Source organism: Lygodium microphyllum, chromosome 16, assembly GCF_053477565.2.
Source record: "Lygodium microphyllum isolate KBCC chromosome 16, Lygodium_microphyllum_v1.1.10, whole genome shotgun sequence".
NCBI lineage: Eukaryota > Viridiplantae > Streptophyta > Polypodiopsida > Schizaeales > Lygodiaceae > Lygodium > Lygodium microphyllum.
In genome coordinates this window covers 89,074,818-89,090,260 of record NC_141150.1, presented here as the reverse complement: position 1 = coordinate 89,090,260, position 15,443 = coordinate 89,074,818, and the positions used below count along the sequence as shown (strand labels likewise).

The 15,443-nt window shown below is 36.9% G+C and overlaps 1 protein-coding gene across 1 annotated transcript; it reads left to right on the top strand.

Annotated features, from left to right (window-relative positions):
- Window positions 1-1,543: 1,543 nt before the first annotated feature.
- LOC148023093 (uncharacterized) lies at window positions 1,544-2,395 on the top strand. The gene is made up of 2 exons (XM_087696075.1): window positions 1,544-2,118; window positions 2,249-2,395. The coding sequence occupies exons 1-2, from the start codon at window positions 1,590-1,592 to the stop codon at window positions 2,251-2,253; spliced, it is 534 nt and encodes a 177-aa protein (XP_087552201.1). The 5' UTR covers window positions 1,544-1,589; the 3' UTR covers window positions 2,254-2,395.
- The last annotated feature ends 13,048 nt before the right edge of the window (window positions 2,396-15,443 follow it).

Below are 15,443 nucleotides of genomic sequence, written 5' to 3'. Positions count from 1 at the left end.
CTTTGTACACTTGATATCCTTAGTGAAGGAATGCTAGCTCATCATCCAAACTCTCTGAACCACAATAATCTTCATCAAACCCTAAATGACTAGCAGATATTTGACTCTTTTTTCTTCTCTTTGTCTTTACCTATAGCACTTGTAGGTACACCTAAATATGTGGGGTTGCTCCTTAGTCTCCCAGAATAAGGGTTAACCATATCAAGAGACATCCAACATCCTTGATTAGTAGCAATATATGCCCTGCCTAGCCACACACCACCCAATGTGGAGGATTCATGGTGATTATACCATGTAAACTTGGGCTTGGAGTTCAATGCTAGCTTTGCTAGGTCCACCAAATCATGAGCAATGGCAAAGCTTCTCCATGTGTCTCTGTTTTGATCAATCACATCCGACATTGGCTAGGCAAGCAATCTTCATGACCAATAGTCAATCACATCCGATGTTGGCTAGGCAAGCAATCTTCATGACCAATAGTCATATTCCAATCTCATAGTGGGGAGTTCAGATGCCCCAAACATTTGTTGAGTCGAGAGACCAACAGTCTATCTCTATTTGTTGAGTGGTTGGGAGAATAGGTTGAGATGATTTCAACATTTAAGCCATCAACTTTGATGAAGGCTATGTTGTGACTACATTCCCGTATTCAAACATTTCCCTCTTCAAGATTCCAACAAGAGTGCGGCTCTAAGTCAACCTTGACCACAATAAGGGTATCGCTCGCCTCCTATGACATACAACTCAATAGCATGAGTAGCCATTGAATGCATCATGGTGCAAATCCTTCGATCTTAGCTCAATTCTTGGAGGGCAAACACATCTACCTTGCATCTTCTAATGAGATCAACGCAAACAAACTTTCGTTTGTTGGAAGAGAGTCTATGAACACGAGTGTCTAGTGTAGGCAGCTTGTATTTTGTGGGACTACAAGAAAACCCCTCCTTTGCCCATGATTGTCCCTTTAGGCAACAAAGTGATGCTATGCACTTGGAAAATGTTACTATTGAGTCATGATATGAGAAGCACTTCATTTGTAAATAGACCAACGTTTTAGGATAGAAATTTTATGAAGTGTGATTTTAGAGTAAGGAGTTTTCAGATGTCAACGATTGCAATTCGAAAAAAAATTAGAACTTTAAATTTTAGTAATGTATTTCTTGAAATCTTGGCTTAACATAAATACGCTAAATCAGCTATGACGAAGGTTATTGGGTTTCATGAAAGCCGCGACCTCGCAACCCCCACCTCGCAAGCAAATGTACCTGTCTGTAGAAGGGATCTTGTGACTCTTTAATTCGCAAGTCCTAAAGCTGCAGCGTGCATGCGGTTGGAGTCTGGACAGCAGTCGGTGTCGAAGAGTAGGTACAACAGTTCGTTTGACTTGACGGCCTTCGAATTCAATGCCGCAAGGAAGCAGCTGGACCGATTTCTGAGCTCGCGCGTGTGAGGGCCCGGGGGGCACAAGTGGTCTCCCTTAGCTTCACTTTCTATCCGATCCGTTTGCAAGCTCGCCGCGTGCATGCAGCCTATAAATTAAGACGTGGGAGAAAGATGGGTAAGCGGGTTGAGAGGTTGATCAGACGAAAATGAGGACGAGAATGGAGATGGTGATGATACGGTGCTGGGCTGCGATGATGGTGATGGTGATGGTGTGGGGGGTAGCTGAAGTGGCGGACGCGGAGGGGGTGAACCCTTCGCACTCGTTCGAGGAGTACGACCTCTACCAGGTGGTGGTAGGAGCTGAGGAGAAGAGTGTGGCCACGAGTACTGAGCTGAAGAAGAGCAGCTCGAGGGCGGAGTACGCGGTGTGCAAGGCGACCGCGTGCGCCACCAAGACGCTGTCGTGCCCGGCCACGTGTGTGGAGGCGTTCTTCGGCGGTGGATACAACCGAGGATACGGTGGCGGGTACGGATACGGCCGCGGAGGGTACGGATACGGTCGGGGATATGGCCCCGGGTTCGGATACGGCCCTGGTGGCGGCGGCGGAGGTGGCGGCGGCGGCGGCGGGGGAGGCGGCGGTGGCGGTGGCGGTGGAGGGGGTGGAGGAGGCGGCGGCGGCCTCTTGTTTGCTTGCGATTACGACTGCAAATCAGCTTGCCGAGCTTCTTGCCACAGTGAGTGTCTAAATAGGAATTACTGGTAACCGCACAAAGTATCTAATTAGTATTATAAGTGTGATCGTTCTTTCCGTTAACATTTCCTCGTACCAGGCTTTCATTACGTTACTTATTTGCATGTGTGCAGATTGAGCTCGATTCCATTATAAATAAACTGGCGTCCTACCTGCGCTCTCCTTCTGAAGCGAAGCTATAGAGAGGCCACTGAACGTTTATCTGTGGCAAATTGTTGTTACTCTTTTGTGCTAATGTATATCAACTCGTTTTCGCTCAACCGTGGCTCATCAATTACGTGCATAGAAGAATTTGGCTTGTGCCTTCTGAGATAATTATTCATGTGCCCAGAGAGAGAGAGAGAGAGAGAGAGAGAGAGAGAGAGAGAGGGGAAGGTCTCGGTATAAGTTTTAGTGATGTTGAGTCGATTTGTGAACGATGCTCAATCAGCACGTCCAGAAGGTGAGCAACTAGTGCAGCTAGGACGATTATATACATGAAAGCTTTCAAAACACACACTTTCGATTCGTGTAGAAAATCACTCGGTTGATTCCCAGAGATTCGAGAAAGCTACTTGATGGTTGTAATGTCGATTATCGCTAGTGCTTGCTGTACATGCGTCTTGACGGTAGTTTCTAGCGAGAGGAAGTATCCATCTCTCTCTCTCTCTCTCTCTCTCTCTAAAGCTTGAGGATTTACAATCTTAATTCTGCCATCTCCACCTGTCATTGGCTCGAATGGGTCTAAAAGCGTGATCAGACGTTCTTTGGAGATAAGTTTCTTGAAGAAAATGGTTTAAGGACTTCTCTTGTTAAAGATGACGGCCTCAGGACGTCTCACTTAGTCCACATCTACGATTCCTTTGCCGATTGGATGAATGGAAAATACACAGAAATACAGAATATCCATGATAATCAAGACTTGGAGAAGCTAATAATGACTTAGTAACCCAGCAAAATGCCGTTGAGATTATCTTGTACTTCGTCAAGGCATGCCATGCCATAGAGAGACTTGTCAATTTGTTAGGGTTGTCTCTTCTTGGGTCATCTATGTAGCCATGTGTGATGTTGCTACATGATGCTTCCCATTCACCTTATATGTATATATGTGTCATTTGTCCATTCATTTAGAGTATCGTTCCTTGTCCTAATTATTGTACGTTTTGGTTATTCATGTGGCCATGTGTGATGTTGCTACGTGATGCTTTCCATTCCCCTTATATGTTTACTTTTCATTGGTTCATTCATTTAGAGTGTCACTATGCAAGATGTTCCAATGTTTAGGGTTAGGATGTGTAAGTGTTTAGATCATTCATTTGGGAACATGAATTTATGTATACAATTTTCAGTTCACATACAGTCAAGTGTACTCCCTTTAGGATTCTACATATTATCACATACATACTTAGTGTATTCTCTCTAGATTCTATATATTATCACATACATACTTAGTGTATTCTCTCTAGGATTCTATATATTATCACATACATACTTGTTATTGATTGGCTTAAATTAGCAAAGGGTATAATTGTGAATAATTTTACAAATTAAAATAGGGAGCAATAGAGATTATAAGAATCGAATTAATATATTTTGTTGATTTGAGTAGTTTCCCAACTCATTGTTCTTGATTCAATGGATTAATTGAAAATGTTTTACAATGTGGTCATGTTGTCATTATAATGTAAATCCTTAAACATGAATTATATGTGTATTAAATTTTTGAAAAACACAATAGTTGCTTACAATAATACAAAGAGTTCCCGTCAATGTCACTATCCTTGAGAATAATAACTTAGCGATTGCAAAATTTTTAAATTTCAATTATATCATGCATGATATGAATATGAGTGAGATTTTTTACATTGCATTGTTTACAGCTTTCATGCACTTTAATACTTTTTTTTGGTGCAATGGCTAGAGTAATAGGTACATGCCTTTTGGTATTAATTTGTATGCTATTAGTATAACCTATCCATTAGAATGCTTATTGAAAAGCATTTACTTTATAATGTGTTAATAATTAGCATGCCCTTTCAACAATATCTATTTTGGCTACACTAGTCAGAAAAGGGGGAATTAGCAATTGGTTTCCTATGGATGCACTTGACATGCCATTTATACTAATAAAATTTTTTTCACTCTAGTTGTCTCTATTTTACTATTTCTTTTATTTAGTTTAACTTTAATCAATGTGGGTTATAGTGGCACTAGGTAGATGGTTGATCCACCTTTACTTAATATCTAATGGAGAGGAAATAAGGGAAATAAGAAAAATGAGAAATAGTACAGCTACTACAAGGTAGGATATAAGATGGAAGGAGGATCATTTTTCATCATCATTGATCAACAATGCAAAGTCCCTTTCATATCTTCAAATCTCTACACAACTTTCATGGTTGTCCTTTCTTTCTCTCACTTATCTTTCTCTTTATTTCCAGTCCTTTTCTCTCATTATCTAGACTTTGTCTCATTCTCTTTCTTCTCTGATAATATTCTCTCCTCACAAGTCTCCCTTCTTTATATGGTATACAAATCATTTTAGAGGAAATGTCAGTTAATCATTTTTTAACTTCAATAGGTAGGTGTTTCCTTTATTTTAGGTTGTATTAACTTCATAACTACTATATTGAATGTTTATGGACCTACAATGATTATACATAAATTATGTTTATTTTTCTAGTCTATTTTTGTGACAATACTTTTACTTTTATTATCTTTCTTTGTATTAGAAAGTGCCATTACTATGTTATTAACCAATTGGAGCTTTAATACTAGCTCTTTTGATCCTACCAAAAGGAGACTATATCCTATTAAAAATAGCAATTGTTTTGGATTTTGGCTCATTTAGAAGTTTACATTTCAACATGTTCAAGAATTTGTGCTATTAGATATGTTATTTTTTCTATTACTAGAAAGTTTGTCTTTGGTTGTTTAGGCATGTTACATGTTAGGAATAGTATTGGAGTTTTCGAACTTATTTTTTGGGCTCATCATATGTTCACCATAGGGTTAGATGTGAACACATCTTCTTGCATTATAGTGGCCAATATGATTATTATTGTGCAAATTGGAAATAAAATTTTGGTTTGGATTAGTTTTGCATGTGGGGAGGTTCAACATAAAATGTCCATGTTGTTTGCGAAATAGGTTGAAGTTTTGGCAAAATTGAGAATAGATACTGCTTTAAGACCATTTTTGGTTTTCAAATCATTTTTGCGTTAGATCATTGTCCTCTTATCCCCCCGGTAATGATAAGCTTCGTGCTATATAATGATTCCCAAATATTTAGGGTGGAATTTAATATAAGAAGAAAATCACATTAATAGGTATATTTAAAAAATTGAACAAAATATACTATCTTTTGTTGTCTTTGGGGCATGGGTTTAGTTTTTACAATTATGTTCATTTGTGCTAGAAACTTTGTTTATTCCATTTCCATTCTAATCCTTATTTGTCGCAACACTTTTGTCAAGGCTTGAGTTCTTTGCTATGATATTTTTAATAGTTTATATATGTGCTATTGATGTATTATTTCAATAATTTGTAGTGATGATATTAGATTAGATACTAAAATAGCAAAAAATCATGAAAAAATGTTGTGTTATCTATTAATAGGTGATATTGTTGGATAAGTTGTTGCTTAGAAATATGTCATTATTATGTAGCCATTCAAACCCAATCTATCCAACATATAATGTATGTAAAAATATAAGGTTTGAAAGTTTTGCAAGCATTAGGGAATTTACTTTATGCAAAGTATTTGGTCCTATCTCCAATGTCTAGTCTTATCTTGTTAGTGGCGATGATTGGAGCTATCACAACAACTATATAGAGATTAATGAAGGTTAAACATAGGACGTGTTCCAATTAAATGCTATAGATCTCCAAGAGACTATCCACAAAATATGCTAAAACAAGCAAATATAAGGCATTGATGTAAAAGTTTCTATTGAAGGGGTAGGATTCACCTCTCCTTTACAACTATACGAGGAAATTTTTTTAATGAATGACACGAATTATCTTTCATGCTATAAAAAATAATAATTATTTTACAACACATCCTATTTAATATTCATTTGGCTAAGCATAATGAAATATCAAGGTGTCTATTTTTGTTATCTTGTGTCTTTTCTTCTCTTGGCCAAGTCTACACCTTATCTTGATGTCTTGGATACTTCTTTAGTGAAAATTTTGGGTGGATAAAAACATATGTAGAGAGTTATCCTTAGTGTTATAGAGCATCCAAACCCAAAAATACAAAAAAGCTACGCATTTTATGAAAAGTGTCTTTTTCGACTATTCTGACATGATTTTGCCAATTCTGCCTACATTAGCTTGGAGACCAGGTTAATACTCAAACATCTATATTCTAGATTCTTATGGAAAAGTTAAAGCAAAATCAAGTTGCAAAGAAGATCAGGATAGGACTTTACTCCTTAGGGCTTTGATATAGGGTTTTTGGATTTTATAGAAAGAGTGTTTGTAATTCAAGAGGATGTCTACAATGTACACAATCTCTTGTAGAGTAATATACTAAGTAAAATTTTTTATTCCCTTGATTCTTCCTTCTATCTTATCTATTCTTCTAAATGCTTGTGGTTTGTGGCTTGACGCATACCCCCCTTAACATCTGATGAACCCAACGTGAAAGCCACATCATTAGTTTACTGAAATGGAAGATGGTGCTCATGAAGTAGAACCTATTAGAAATAGGATAGATGATAGAGAAAACGTCTTCAATAAGAATTTCAATGTTGTAGGTACTCATACGATTCATGAGATCCATGACTTAATGCAGACTTATGAACACATAAAGCATGAGAAAGCCATGTCTAGGGCTCTATAAGCTATTATTATAAAGTTTGATGGCAGGAACATCTCTAGGATTGTGTGTGTTTATGAAAAGAAGCTTGATTTTACAAGTGTGGTAGTCAATGAAATGCCATTTATTTCAATAGAGTTCCAACTTATGAGCTATGAAATTGCATCAAGACTTCGCATGGAAATCATGGTTTGATATGGACTGATTTCAAAAAGGCTTTGAAAGATAATTTTTTCTTGAAAGATGCAGATTATGTAACAAAACGATAATTCTTCAAGCAGGTCATGAAGCATAGTAAAGGACTTTTAGTTGTAGAGTTGCAACATGATTTTGAACAAAGATATGACCAATTTAGTGCTACCGAGTAACCACTTCTACTTTTCAAAAAGGTTTTGCTTTTCCTACATGCTATGGATCCTCCACTGCAATCAAAGCTAGAGAAGTTTTTAGAAGATAATTTCATGGAAAAAGGACTGAAAGCAAATTGGGCTATTGTACAAGAAACAATTTCAAAGCTGGTAAAGAGACAATGAAGACATGAACAATTAATGGATCTACAACTTATGATTCCTCCATTGCAACCTGTACCTTTGCCTAGATTTCAGCCTTTTGTACCTACTCCTACATCAGGTAAGGATGACAATGTTGATGAGCTTGTAAAAGATATGAGAGATTTGAAGATTAAGGTATCTTTGGAAGATGATTTTGGGCAAGCTAGTCCTTCTCAAGGACTACCTAAGAGAGACTATATACATAGATGCATGTGGTGTGATAGCATCAACCATGAGCGCAAGGGATGGGAAGCCTTCAAAGAGGTTCATAGATAGAATTTGGTATTTTGGAAAGATGGGAAGATTTATTCTACATAGACATGGTAGCCTTTTGCACTAAAATTTGGTAAAGGAGGTTATCATATGAAAAATCTTGTTGAGGACATGTCCATGCAGACATCTTCTATAGCCTGAAGTGATACTTTAGCTTATGGTTTTCAGATCGAGAAGAAATCACAATGTAAGTCAAAGCTATCGAGTTTTGCTTTACAAATTTCAAATAAAGGAAAAGTGCATCAAGTTGATTTATCTAGTGTAGGGAAGAGCATTAGATCAGAGACTAGATGTGACTCTCTAGTTGATACATATTCAATTTATGAATATTTAGCAAAGTCTCATGGTACAAAGGTGATTATTGAGGAAAATTGGAGGAGGGATGATGGTATTCCTAACACTTCCAAGAAGACTAGAGGGGGCGAGCCTACAATGCTACCTTGTAGACTAGGGATTGATCATAGTAAAGAAGCTGTACAAAAAGAGAATGCAAAACCAATAAAATTGCTAGGTTACAAGCTTGCTTTAGATATTGAATTTGCCATAGATCTTAAAAAGTGTTGGAAGAGAGGATCTTAGTTAGCAAGGTTGAGTTTACTCTAAGAGAGATCTTGGGGATTGTAAAGAGAGAATTCATGAGAAAATTATAGATATTATTAAGAGGTAGAAACAAAAGTTTCAAACTGTAGAGGAACCTATATGCAGTGTATCATGGTTGAGAAGCTGACTAAGAAGAGTGAAGATCATGTTCTTATTAAGGTGTTGCAATATGTGTGAAGAACATACAACCAATACGCTATGCATATGATGATGTACTTGTTATGATTCCTCACATCCATTTTTCTTGAAGTCATTGTGGGCATGACCGACCAATAAGGTATTGGTTAAGAGAGACCATGTGTTGCCTTGCTAGATCATGGATCAAAGATAAATATTATAGTTCACAGTCTATATGAGTGCGGGAAGTGACTCGTAGATGTGAAGCATGGGTAATGGATGAGAGCTACTAATAATATTGCAGGAGAGCTTTATGCAACATGTCTAAGTATGAGGATGTCTATGGGAGAGCTTTATGCAACATGTCCAAGTATAAGGATGTATATAGGAATGTTTAGGATGATTACCATCTTTGTGTGTAGGATTCACATTCTTATTATGTTATTTTGGGACACCCCTTTATCATTGAGGTATGGATAGAGAAAAATTTATAGATGATGGTTGTGCATATGTGCAAGCTTGAAGTAAAGATGCAAAAAGAGATTTGCAATTTATGACGGTCTATGTGAATAACCTAAGAAACATAGATACATTACAGGATTTCCCTTTCCTTATAAAGGAGCTACATTTCACTAGGTACCATTATCTTTGGGACAAGATTGTACAAGGAGGGAAAATCTCTCATTTCCTAACAATGATACTTTTCCTTCAGGATTTATTGACCTTATAGCTTAGAGTTGTGTTTGTTTTCATAAGATTGTAGAGTTACCTAGAGCTCCTAGGAAGTTTGTATGCCTAAAAGAGAGGGAGTTGAGAAAAGTAAATCTAGTACTAGATTATGAGTGATTTGATAGGTTATGATGGGTTGTCTTGTGCGAATATTGTTATAGAGATTGAAGATGTATTAAAAACTGAGGCGTAGAGTGGTTGAGTTTTATGCAGGTTCATTTCCTAGATATGTCTCATGAGATTGTTGATTTTATGTAGTAGAATGGGTTGGATATTGAGTCTTTTTGGCAAAACGAGTTGGTGGTTGATGTATTTAAAAAGAGGGCTGAATTATCTAAGCCAATAGGATTTTAGGGGACTAAGTTTTTCCAACCAAAAGAGTTTGATATTGATTCATGTTAGCATATTGAGTATGGGACTATTTGTATGGACTTCATAGAGAAGAGGGCTGATTTATTTCAGCCAATAGGATTGGGTGCTATGCATTTGCGATAAGAGTTGGGTTTACTAGGGAAAAAGGATGAAGCTAGGGTTCGGACCAAGTATAAACTAGTTGACAAGAAAGTGTCTACTAATAATGTGATGATGAAGTGCATAGATGCTTTTGTGCAAGATATGAAAGATGCAATGGTACTTGAGGATGAAAAATAAATATATGCTTTGGAAGGGTGTTCACTTGTGCAGATGGTTGATCCACATGCTTTATACAGGGGAAGTTTTAGGGTACAAGATGTTGCAATGGGATTCTGGATTACCATTATCCTAGAGGGCCTACCAAGATCATGAATTTGGTTTTAGAGGGTTACATTATAGTTGGATATCGTGAGCTATCAATGCCCTGTGATCTAGGTGGGAGTGTTTGGGATTGCTATGCATTTTCGAGGATGCTTTTGATTTGGGGTTATGATCATGGCACAAGAATGATTATGCATATAGTCGTTTGGATGAATATCATATGGGTGTTTGATTTTGGTCGACCACCTCTAGTGTGGCACATCTAAAAGATGTGTAGGTTTGGAGGGAGTGGTATCATGTGGTTACATGTTCAAGCAAGGAAAAATATGAGAAAGAAATTTATATAAATGTTTCAAATGTATATCTATGGGATATTTACTCATGATCCTGATAGTTTTTCTAAGTTCAAAACTAGTCTTTAAAATAGTTTGAATACCTATTATTGAGTTCTAATAATTTAATGAAATTTTGGTGGATAAAAATACATGTAAGGAGTTATCATGAGTGCTACTTTAACATGACGTCTACATCCAAAAATGTCCAAGTACTCAAATTGATCAAAATAGACCTATCTATAAGCCTACATAGGCAAATTGCAAAAATCACTCGAGAATAGTCAAAATGCCACTTTTTAGAAAACACATTGCTCTTTTATATTTTTAGGCTTAGACAACTTGTAGCACTCCAAATTCCTTGCATGTATGTTGATCCACCTGAAATTTTTATTAAGTTATTGAAACTTAAAAATGGATATTTAAACTATTTTCGAGACTAGTCCTAAAACTAGAAAATTTGTTAGGATCATGAGTAAATATCTCATAAGCATATATCTAGAATGTTTAATAGATGTATTTTCCTTTTCTTTCCTTCTTTGAACATGTAACCACACGATATCCAACCCCTCCAAACTTGTGCATTCTTCAACATGTGCCACCACTACTCATCATCGTCTCAAAGATGAGCTGTCAACTCAGAGTTTTCCTCTTCCACTCCAAGTTCTTCATCTTTTGCACGATCTTTTCCTTCTTCTACAATATCATCATGTGGTGCATTATCCATTAACTCTTTCATTGCATATTCTTTTGCTTCTCTCCTCTTTAACAATTTGATCCTCAGACCTACTATGGGTATTCTCAAGTTGGTCCCATCTAACTCTCTAAAGGCATATGTTGCATTTGATCCTCTTACCAGTTATGAGTATTTGCAAGTAGGTCCCATCTAGCTCTCTCAAGGCATATGTTGCATTGTCATAAGTATGATTCTTTACTATGTATGGTTCAAACCATCTCTCAAGTTACACTTTTTTGATGGTGCTATGCTAGTTCTCAAGGCTACTGTCATATACTAAAACCTAGTCTCCTTCTTTAATAGCACTAGGCCTCAATCTATGTTTAGCATCAACTCTCTTCTTACTCTTTAAGCTTACCTCTTTGAGTCTTTACACTGCTCTCTTAATATCTTCAAGCCTTCTCTCAAGTTGTCAAATTCTTAGAGTTTAAAGCTCTTTTCTAGTCGTGTCATCCTACCAAGGTATTATACTCTTACAATAGTGGTCTATGCAGGTATCACATGATTCTGTTTATACATAAGTCCCACAAGCATATATCTAATAATCACATTGTGCATGGTTTAGTTTTCCCATAGAGCATAAAGCAACAATCATAGCTGCTCCTTGATCTTTCCTCTTCAAGCCTTAGTTGAAGCCTTGAGTATAGAAGGATGTCCTCTTTTATCTTTCCATTCTCCTCTAGTTTATAGGCTAATGTCAAGGTTAGCTTGACGCCAAGCCTAGAGAAAAACTTTCTTGCTTTATCAGCATCTAGCTTACCTCTATCAATAGTCAATTTTCCTACACGACCATACTTGCAAAACATCTCTTCAAGAAGAAACTTACATATAATACTAGTGGCATTTAATCTTCTCAATGCTCTACCTTCCGGTCAAGTCTTCTCTTTCCAAGACAATCTACCCCATTTGCCATAGACCAAGTGGCATAGTCATCAAGCCAATCATCCACTCATGATGAGAAAAAGACTTACGAATTGTGTGACATGGTATTTGGAAGGCCCCCATTATGAGGAGAAGCCATGTGTGATCCTAGACATTGATGGATTATGACTTGTATTATGCCAGATGAGGTCTATGTGACTGGATGGCCAAAAGGTGACCATTGCAGGTCTAGCCTTTGGGTTAGATAGAGTACTTAAAGCTAGTAGCAACTCAAGGGACAATACATTGAGTTGTAGGGTAAGAAAGTTATCAAGGACCCCTATTTTGGGTTCGAGGGCCGCGGAAGTAGCCCTTGACTAGGGGTATGAAATATTCCCTAGAATATTTCCTAGCCAACTAGAGTTGGTGCACATGGAAGGTCAACAAATACATGCGCACATGGAAGGTCAACAGACACATGTACACATGGAAGGTCAACATGCACAAGTACATATGGAAGGTCATCCATCATGACCACCTTCACAAGCTATAAAAAGTAGTCCCCTTCACAACTTTCATGATCTATCCTTTCACCCAATCAGAGTTATTCCAACTAACCTTTAGCTCTTCACCTATCTTCTATCTAGATTACCATCTGAGCTTCACATTGGAAGCATAGCACATGGATGGACAAAGCCATATTTGTATCTCTTTATTTGGAGTTAAATAATTTTTTTGTTCTCCTCTTATCTATTGTGTACTCTCTTTCACTATCTCTTGCTCAAATTCTATTCATTGCATTGTATAATTTTTACACATCCTACCTATCTGCTATGTATGCATTACTACAACCTAAGAAGATACATTTTTTGCTTTTTGATTTTAACTTGTTTCTTTTCTCATTAGGAACATATGTATAGCATTCATATCCGAAAGTTTTGAAATGTGAGACAGATGGTTTCTTACCATTGTAAGCCTCATGAGGTGTTTTTACCCTTGAGAGCCTTTGTGTAGTTCCAATTGAGAATGTAGACTATAGTGTTTACAGCTTCAGCCTAAAAATGGTTTGGTAATCCCTTACCTTTTAGCATGCACCTTGCCATCTCCACAATGGTGCAATTCTTGCATTCCACAACATCTTTTTGTTGAGGTGTATGAGGCATCATCAATTGACGCTTGATCCCTTTGCTCTTGTAAAAGTCTTCAAACTCCTTTGAGTTGAACTCACCACCACCATCTATTCTAAATTTCTTCACACTTTTCCATGTTTTATTTTCAACAAATATTATCCATTATTTAAACTTATCAAAAGCTTAAGCCTTATCATAAAGGGAGTATACCCTTATCTTTGAAATCAGAAGATTCTCCTAAGGCTTGTGTAGGCATCTTACGGCATAAGTCAGCATGTAAAAACTCTAGCGGACAATTTTTTCTATTCTTACTTTCTTGTGGAAATGTCTTTCTTTGTTGCTTGCCCATCATAAAAGCTTCACATGGATCATTCAATTTAGTAACTACAGATAGGTGAGCAATAATGCCTTGCTTATGCCTCGGGGGCTTCACTATATATATATTCTCTATATAACGTGCGTTCATGGCCTATTTATAAATATCCTAATCTGTGAATTTTTCTTGAATAAAACACAACCCTTTTCTATTCAATCTGAAAGTAACCCCTTTATATGACACCCTTCTGTATGTAAAAAATGTATAAAAATGGTGTTTTAAAAACCCCTTATTTTGAACTCATGTTATATATACATATATTCATGAGTGACCCCCCCGAGGCTTATGCATCTCCTTAAAAACTATAAATCCAATGTGTCCAAACCATTCATGCCAAAGCTTACTTATGCCCACTCCAGTAGTGGGGCTATAAGAGCACTTAGCTTATATAGGTTGTTTCTCCTTTTTCTTTTACCAACACTATCAAGAATTTCTTCACGTCTTGTGGAATCTCACTTCATGACCAATATCAGTTATGGTAGTCAACTGATAATAGATTTCTCCTCATTTCTGGAACCTATAATGCATTTGAAATCTTTTTGACTTCTCCATTTGCAGCAACAATAGAAATAGTACTTGTACTCATAGCAAGTCATTTTGCATCGTTTCCAACTATCATAGTGATGGATTCTTATAGAGGTTGCATAGAACTATGTAGACCTTTCATTTGGTCATGTGATGGGATACACGACTATCCAACACCCATGAATTAGTGGTGGTGGATTCTTCTTATGCCAAGGAATAAACTTCCTTGATGGTTTCCATGAGTAATTCCAACTTTGCTTCAGTTGTATTGGCTGTCTCCTTGCCCTTACTTTTAAGGGTACCATTCTTTTCATCTTCCTTCTTAACATGAAAATCTACAATTGCATGTCCTTTCTTCTTGCAGTAGAAACAAACTCCTTGAAAATTTCTTCTTACCACCCTTCTTTTTGTCACCATCATCTTTGGTGGAAAAGCCACCTTTGCCTTTTAACACAATATTAGTGAGTTTGGGAATCTTCCAATTCCCATTTTTTGAATACTAAAAAGGTGGCATCTAGATAACATGCCCATAAGTTTGTCAAAACCATATGATGTGACCTATAATTGGAAAGCACTTGAAAAATGGAATCTATTGAGCTACAGAGCGCTCAATTTGGAGTTATAGTGTTCAAGTTATGACAAATCCAAATATTTGACCACATGTCCCAAACTTATGGGAAATTTCCATATTCCCCAATATGGTGTTTTTTGCATTGGTGGAGAATGTAGTATCTCCACTACTGCTTCCTATTTTAGTCTCAAATCCTCCTCCATTAATAATCCAAAAAAATCCTCAAAATATCAAATCTTGAGGTCCTACCTAAGTATTAAGAATAGTTACCAATCCATCAAAATTTAGTGGAAATTTCTGAAGACACCTCCAAGCTAGCTCCTCACTAGGCTTTTATATCCCAGTGCCAACCATCTAGTCGTGTAGATTCTTAATCCAAGTGATAAATGATTTAGCCGTCTCTCCTTAAAAAACATATTCACTCCTAATTGATTCTCTAGGTTTTGAATCCTTTTTCAATTTTGTGTTTTGTATTGACTTCTCAATATAGTCCATGCTTCTAATACCTTGGTTGTATGCTGAATCAAAGTCAAAACACTATTAGAATAACTTGTAACTAAGGCATACAATGCATCTACATTCCTTCATTTCCAAGCTTGTAGAAGATCTGCATTTGGAGGAATCATCAAACTCGAATTTGATGGATTGGGGGTCAGTCCCCCTAGCACTATCTCCAAGAGCTCATAAGAATCAAGGATTGTAGTGACTTTAAACTTCCACAAAGTATAGTTTGTACCATCTAACTTACAAAGCATTACTTCTAGAATTGCTTTTTGATGCAGTAGAACTACTTGTGGAAGTCAACATTGCTTCTCCTTGCTATTGAAGCATTTGCCTCTCATATACTCTTCGATCCCTAAAGCCCCCTGGGATTTGATACCATGTAAAAATTACATGGCGCAACAAATAGTATTTGAGCAAGAGATAGAGAAAGAGAGTATACAACAAATAAGAGGAGAAGAAAAAAT

Bases quoted from the DNA above. Each gene is read 5' to 3' on its own strand.
- LOC148023093 (XM_087696075.1), top strand. From the start codon at position 1,590: ATGAGGACGAGAATGGAGATGGTGATGATACGGTGCTGGGCTGCGATG.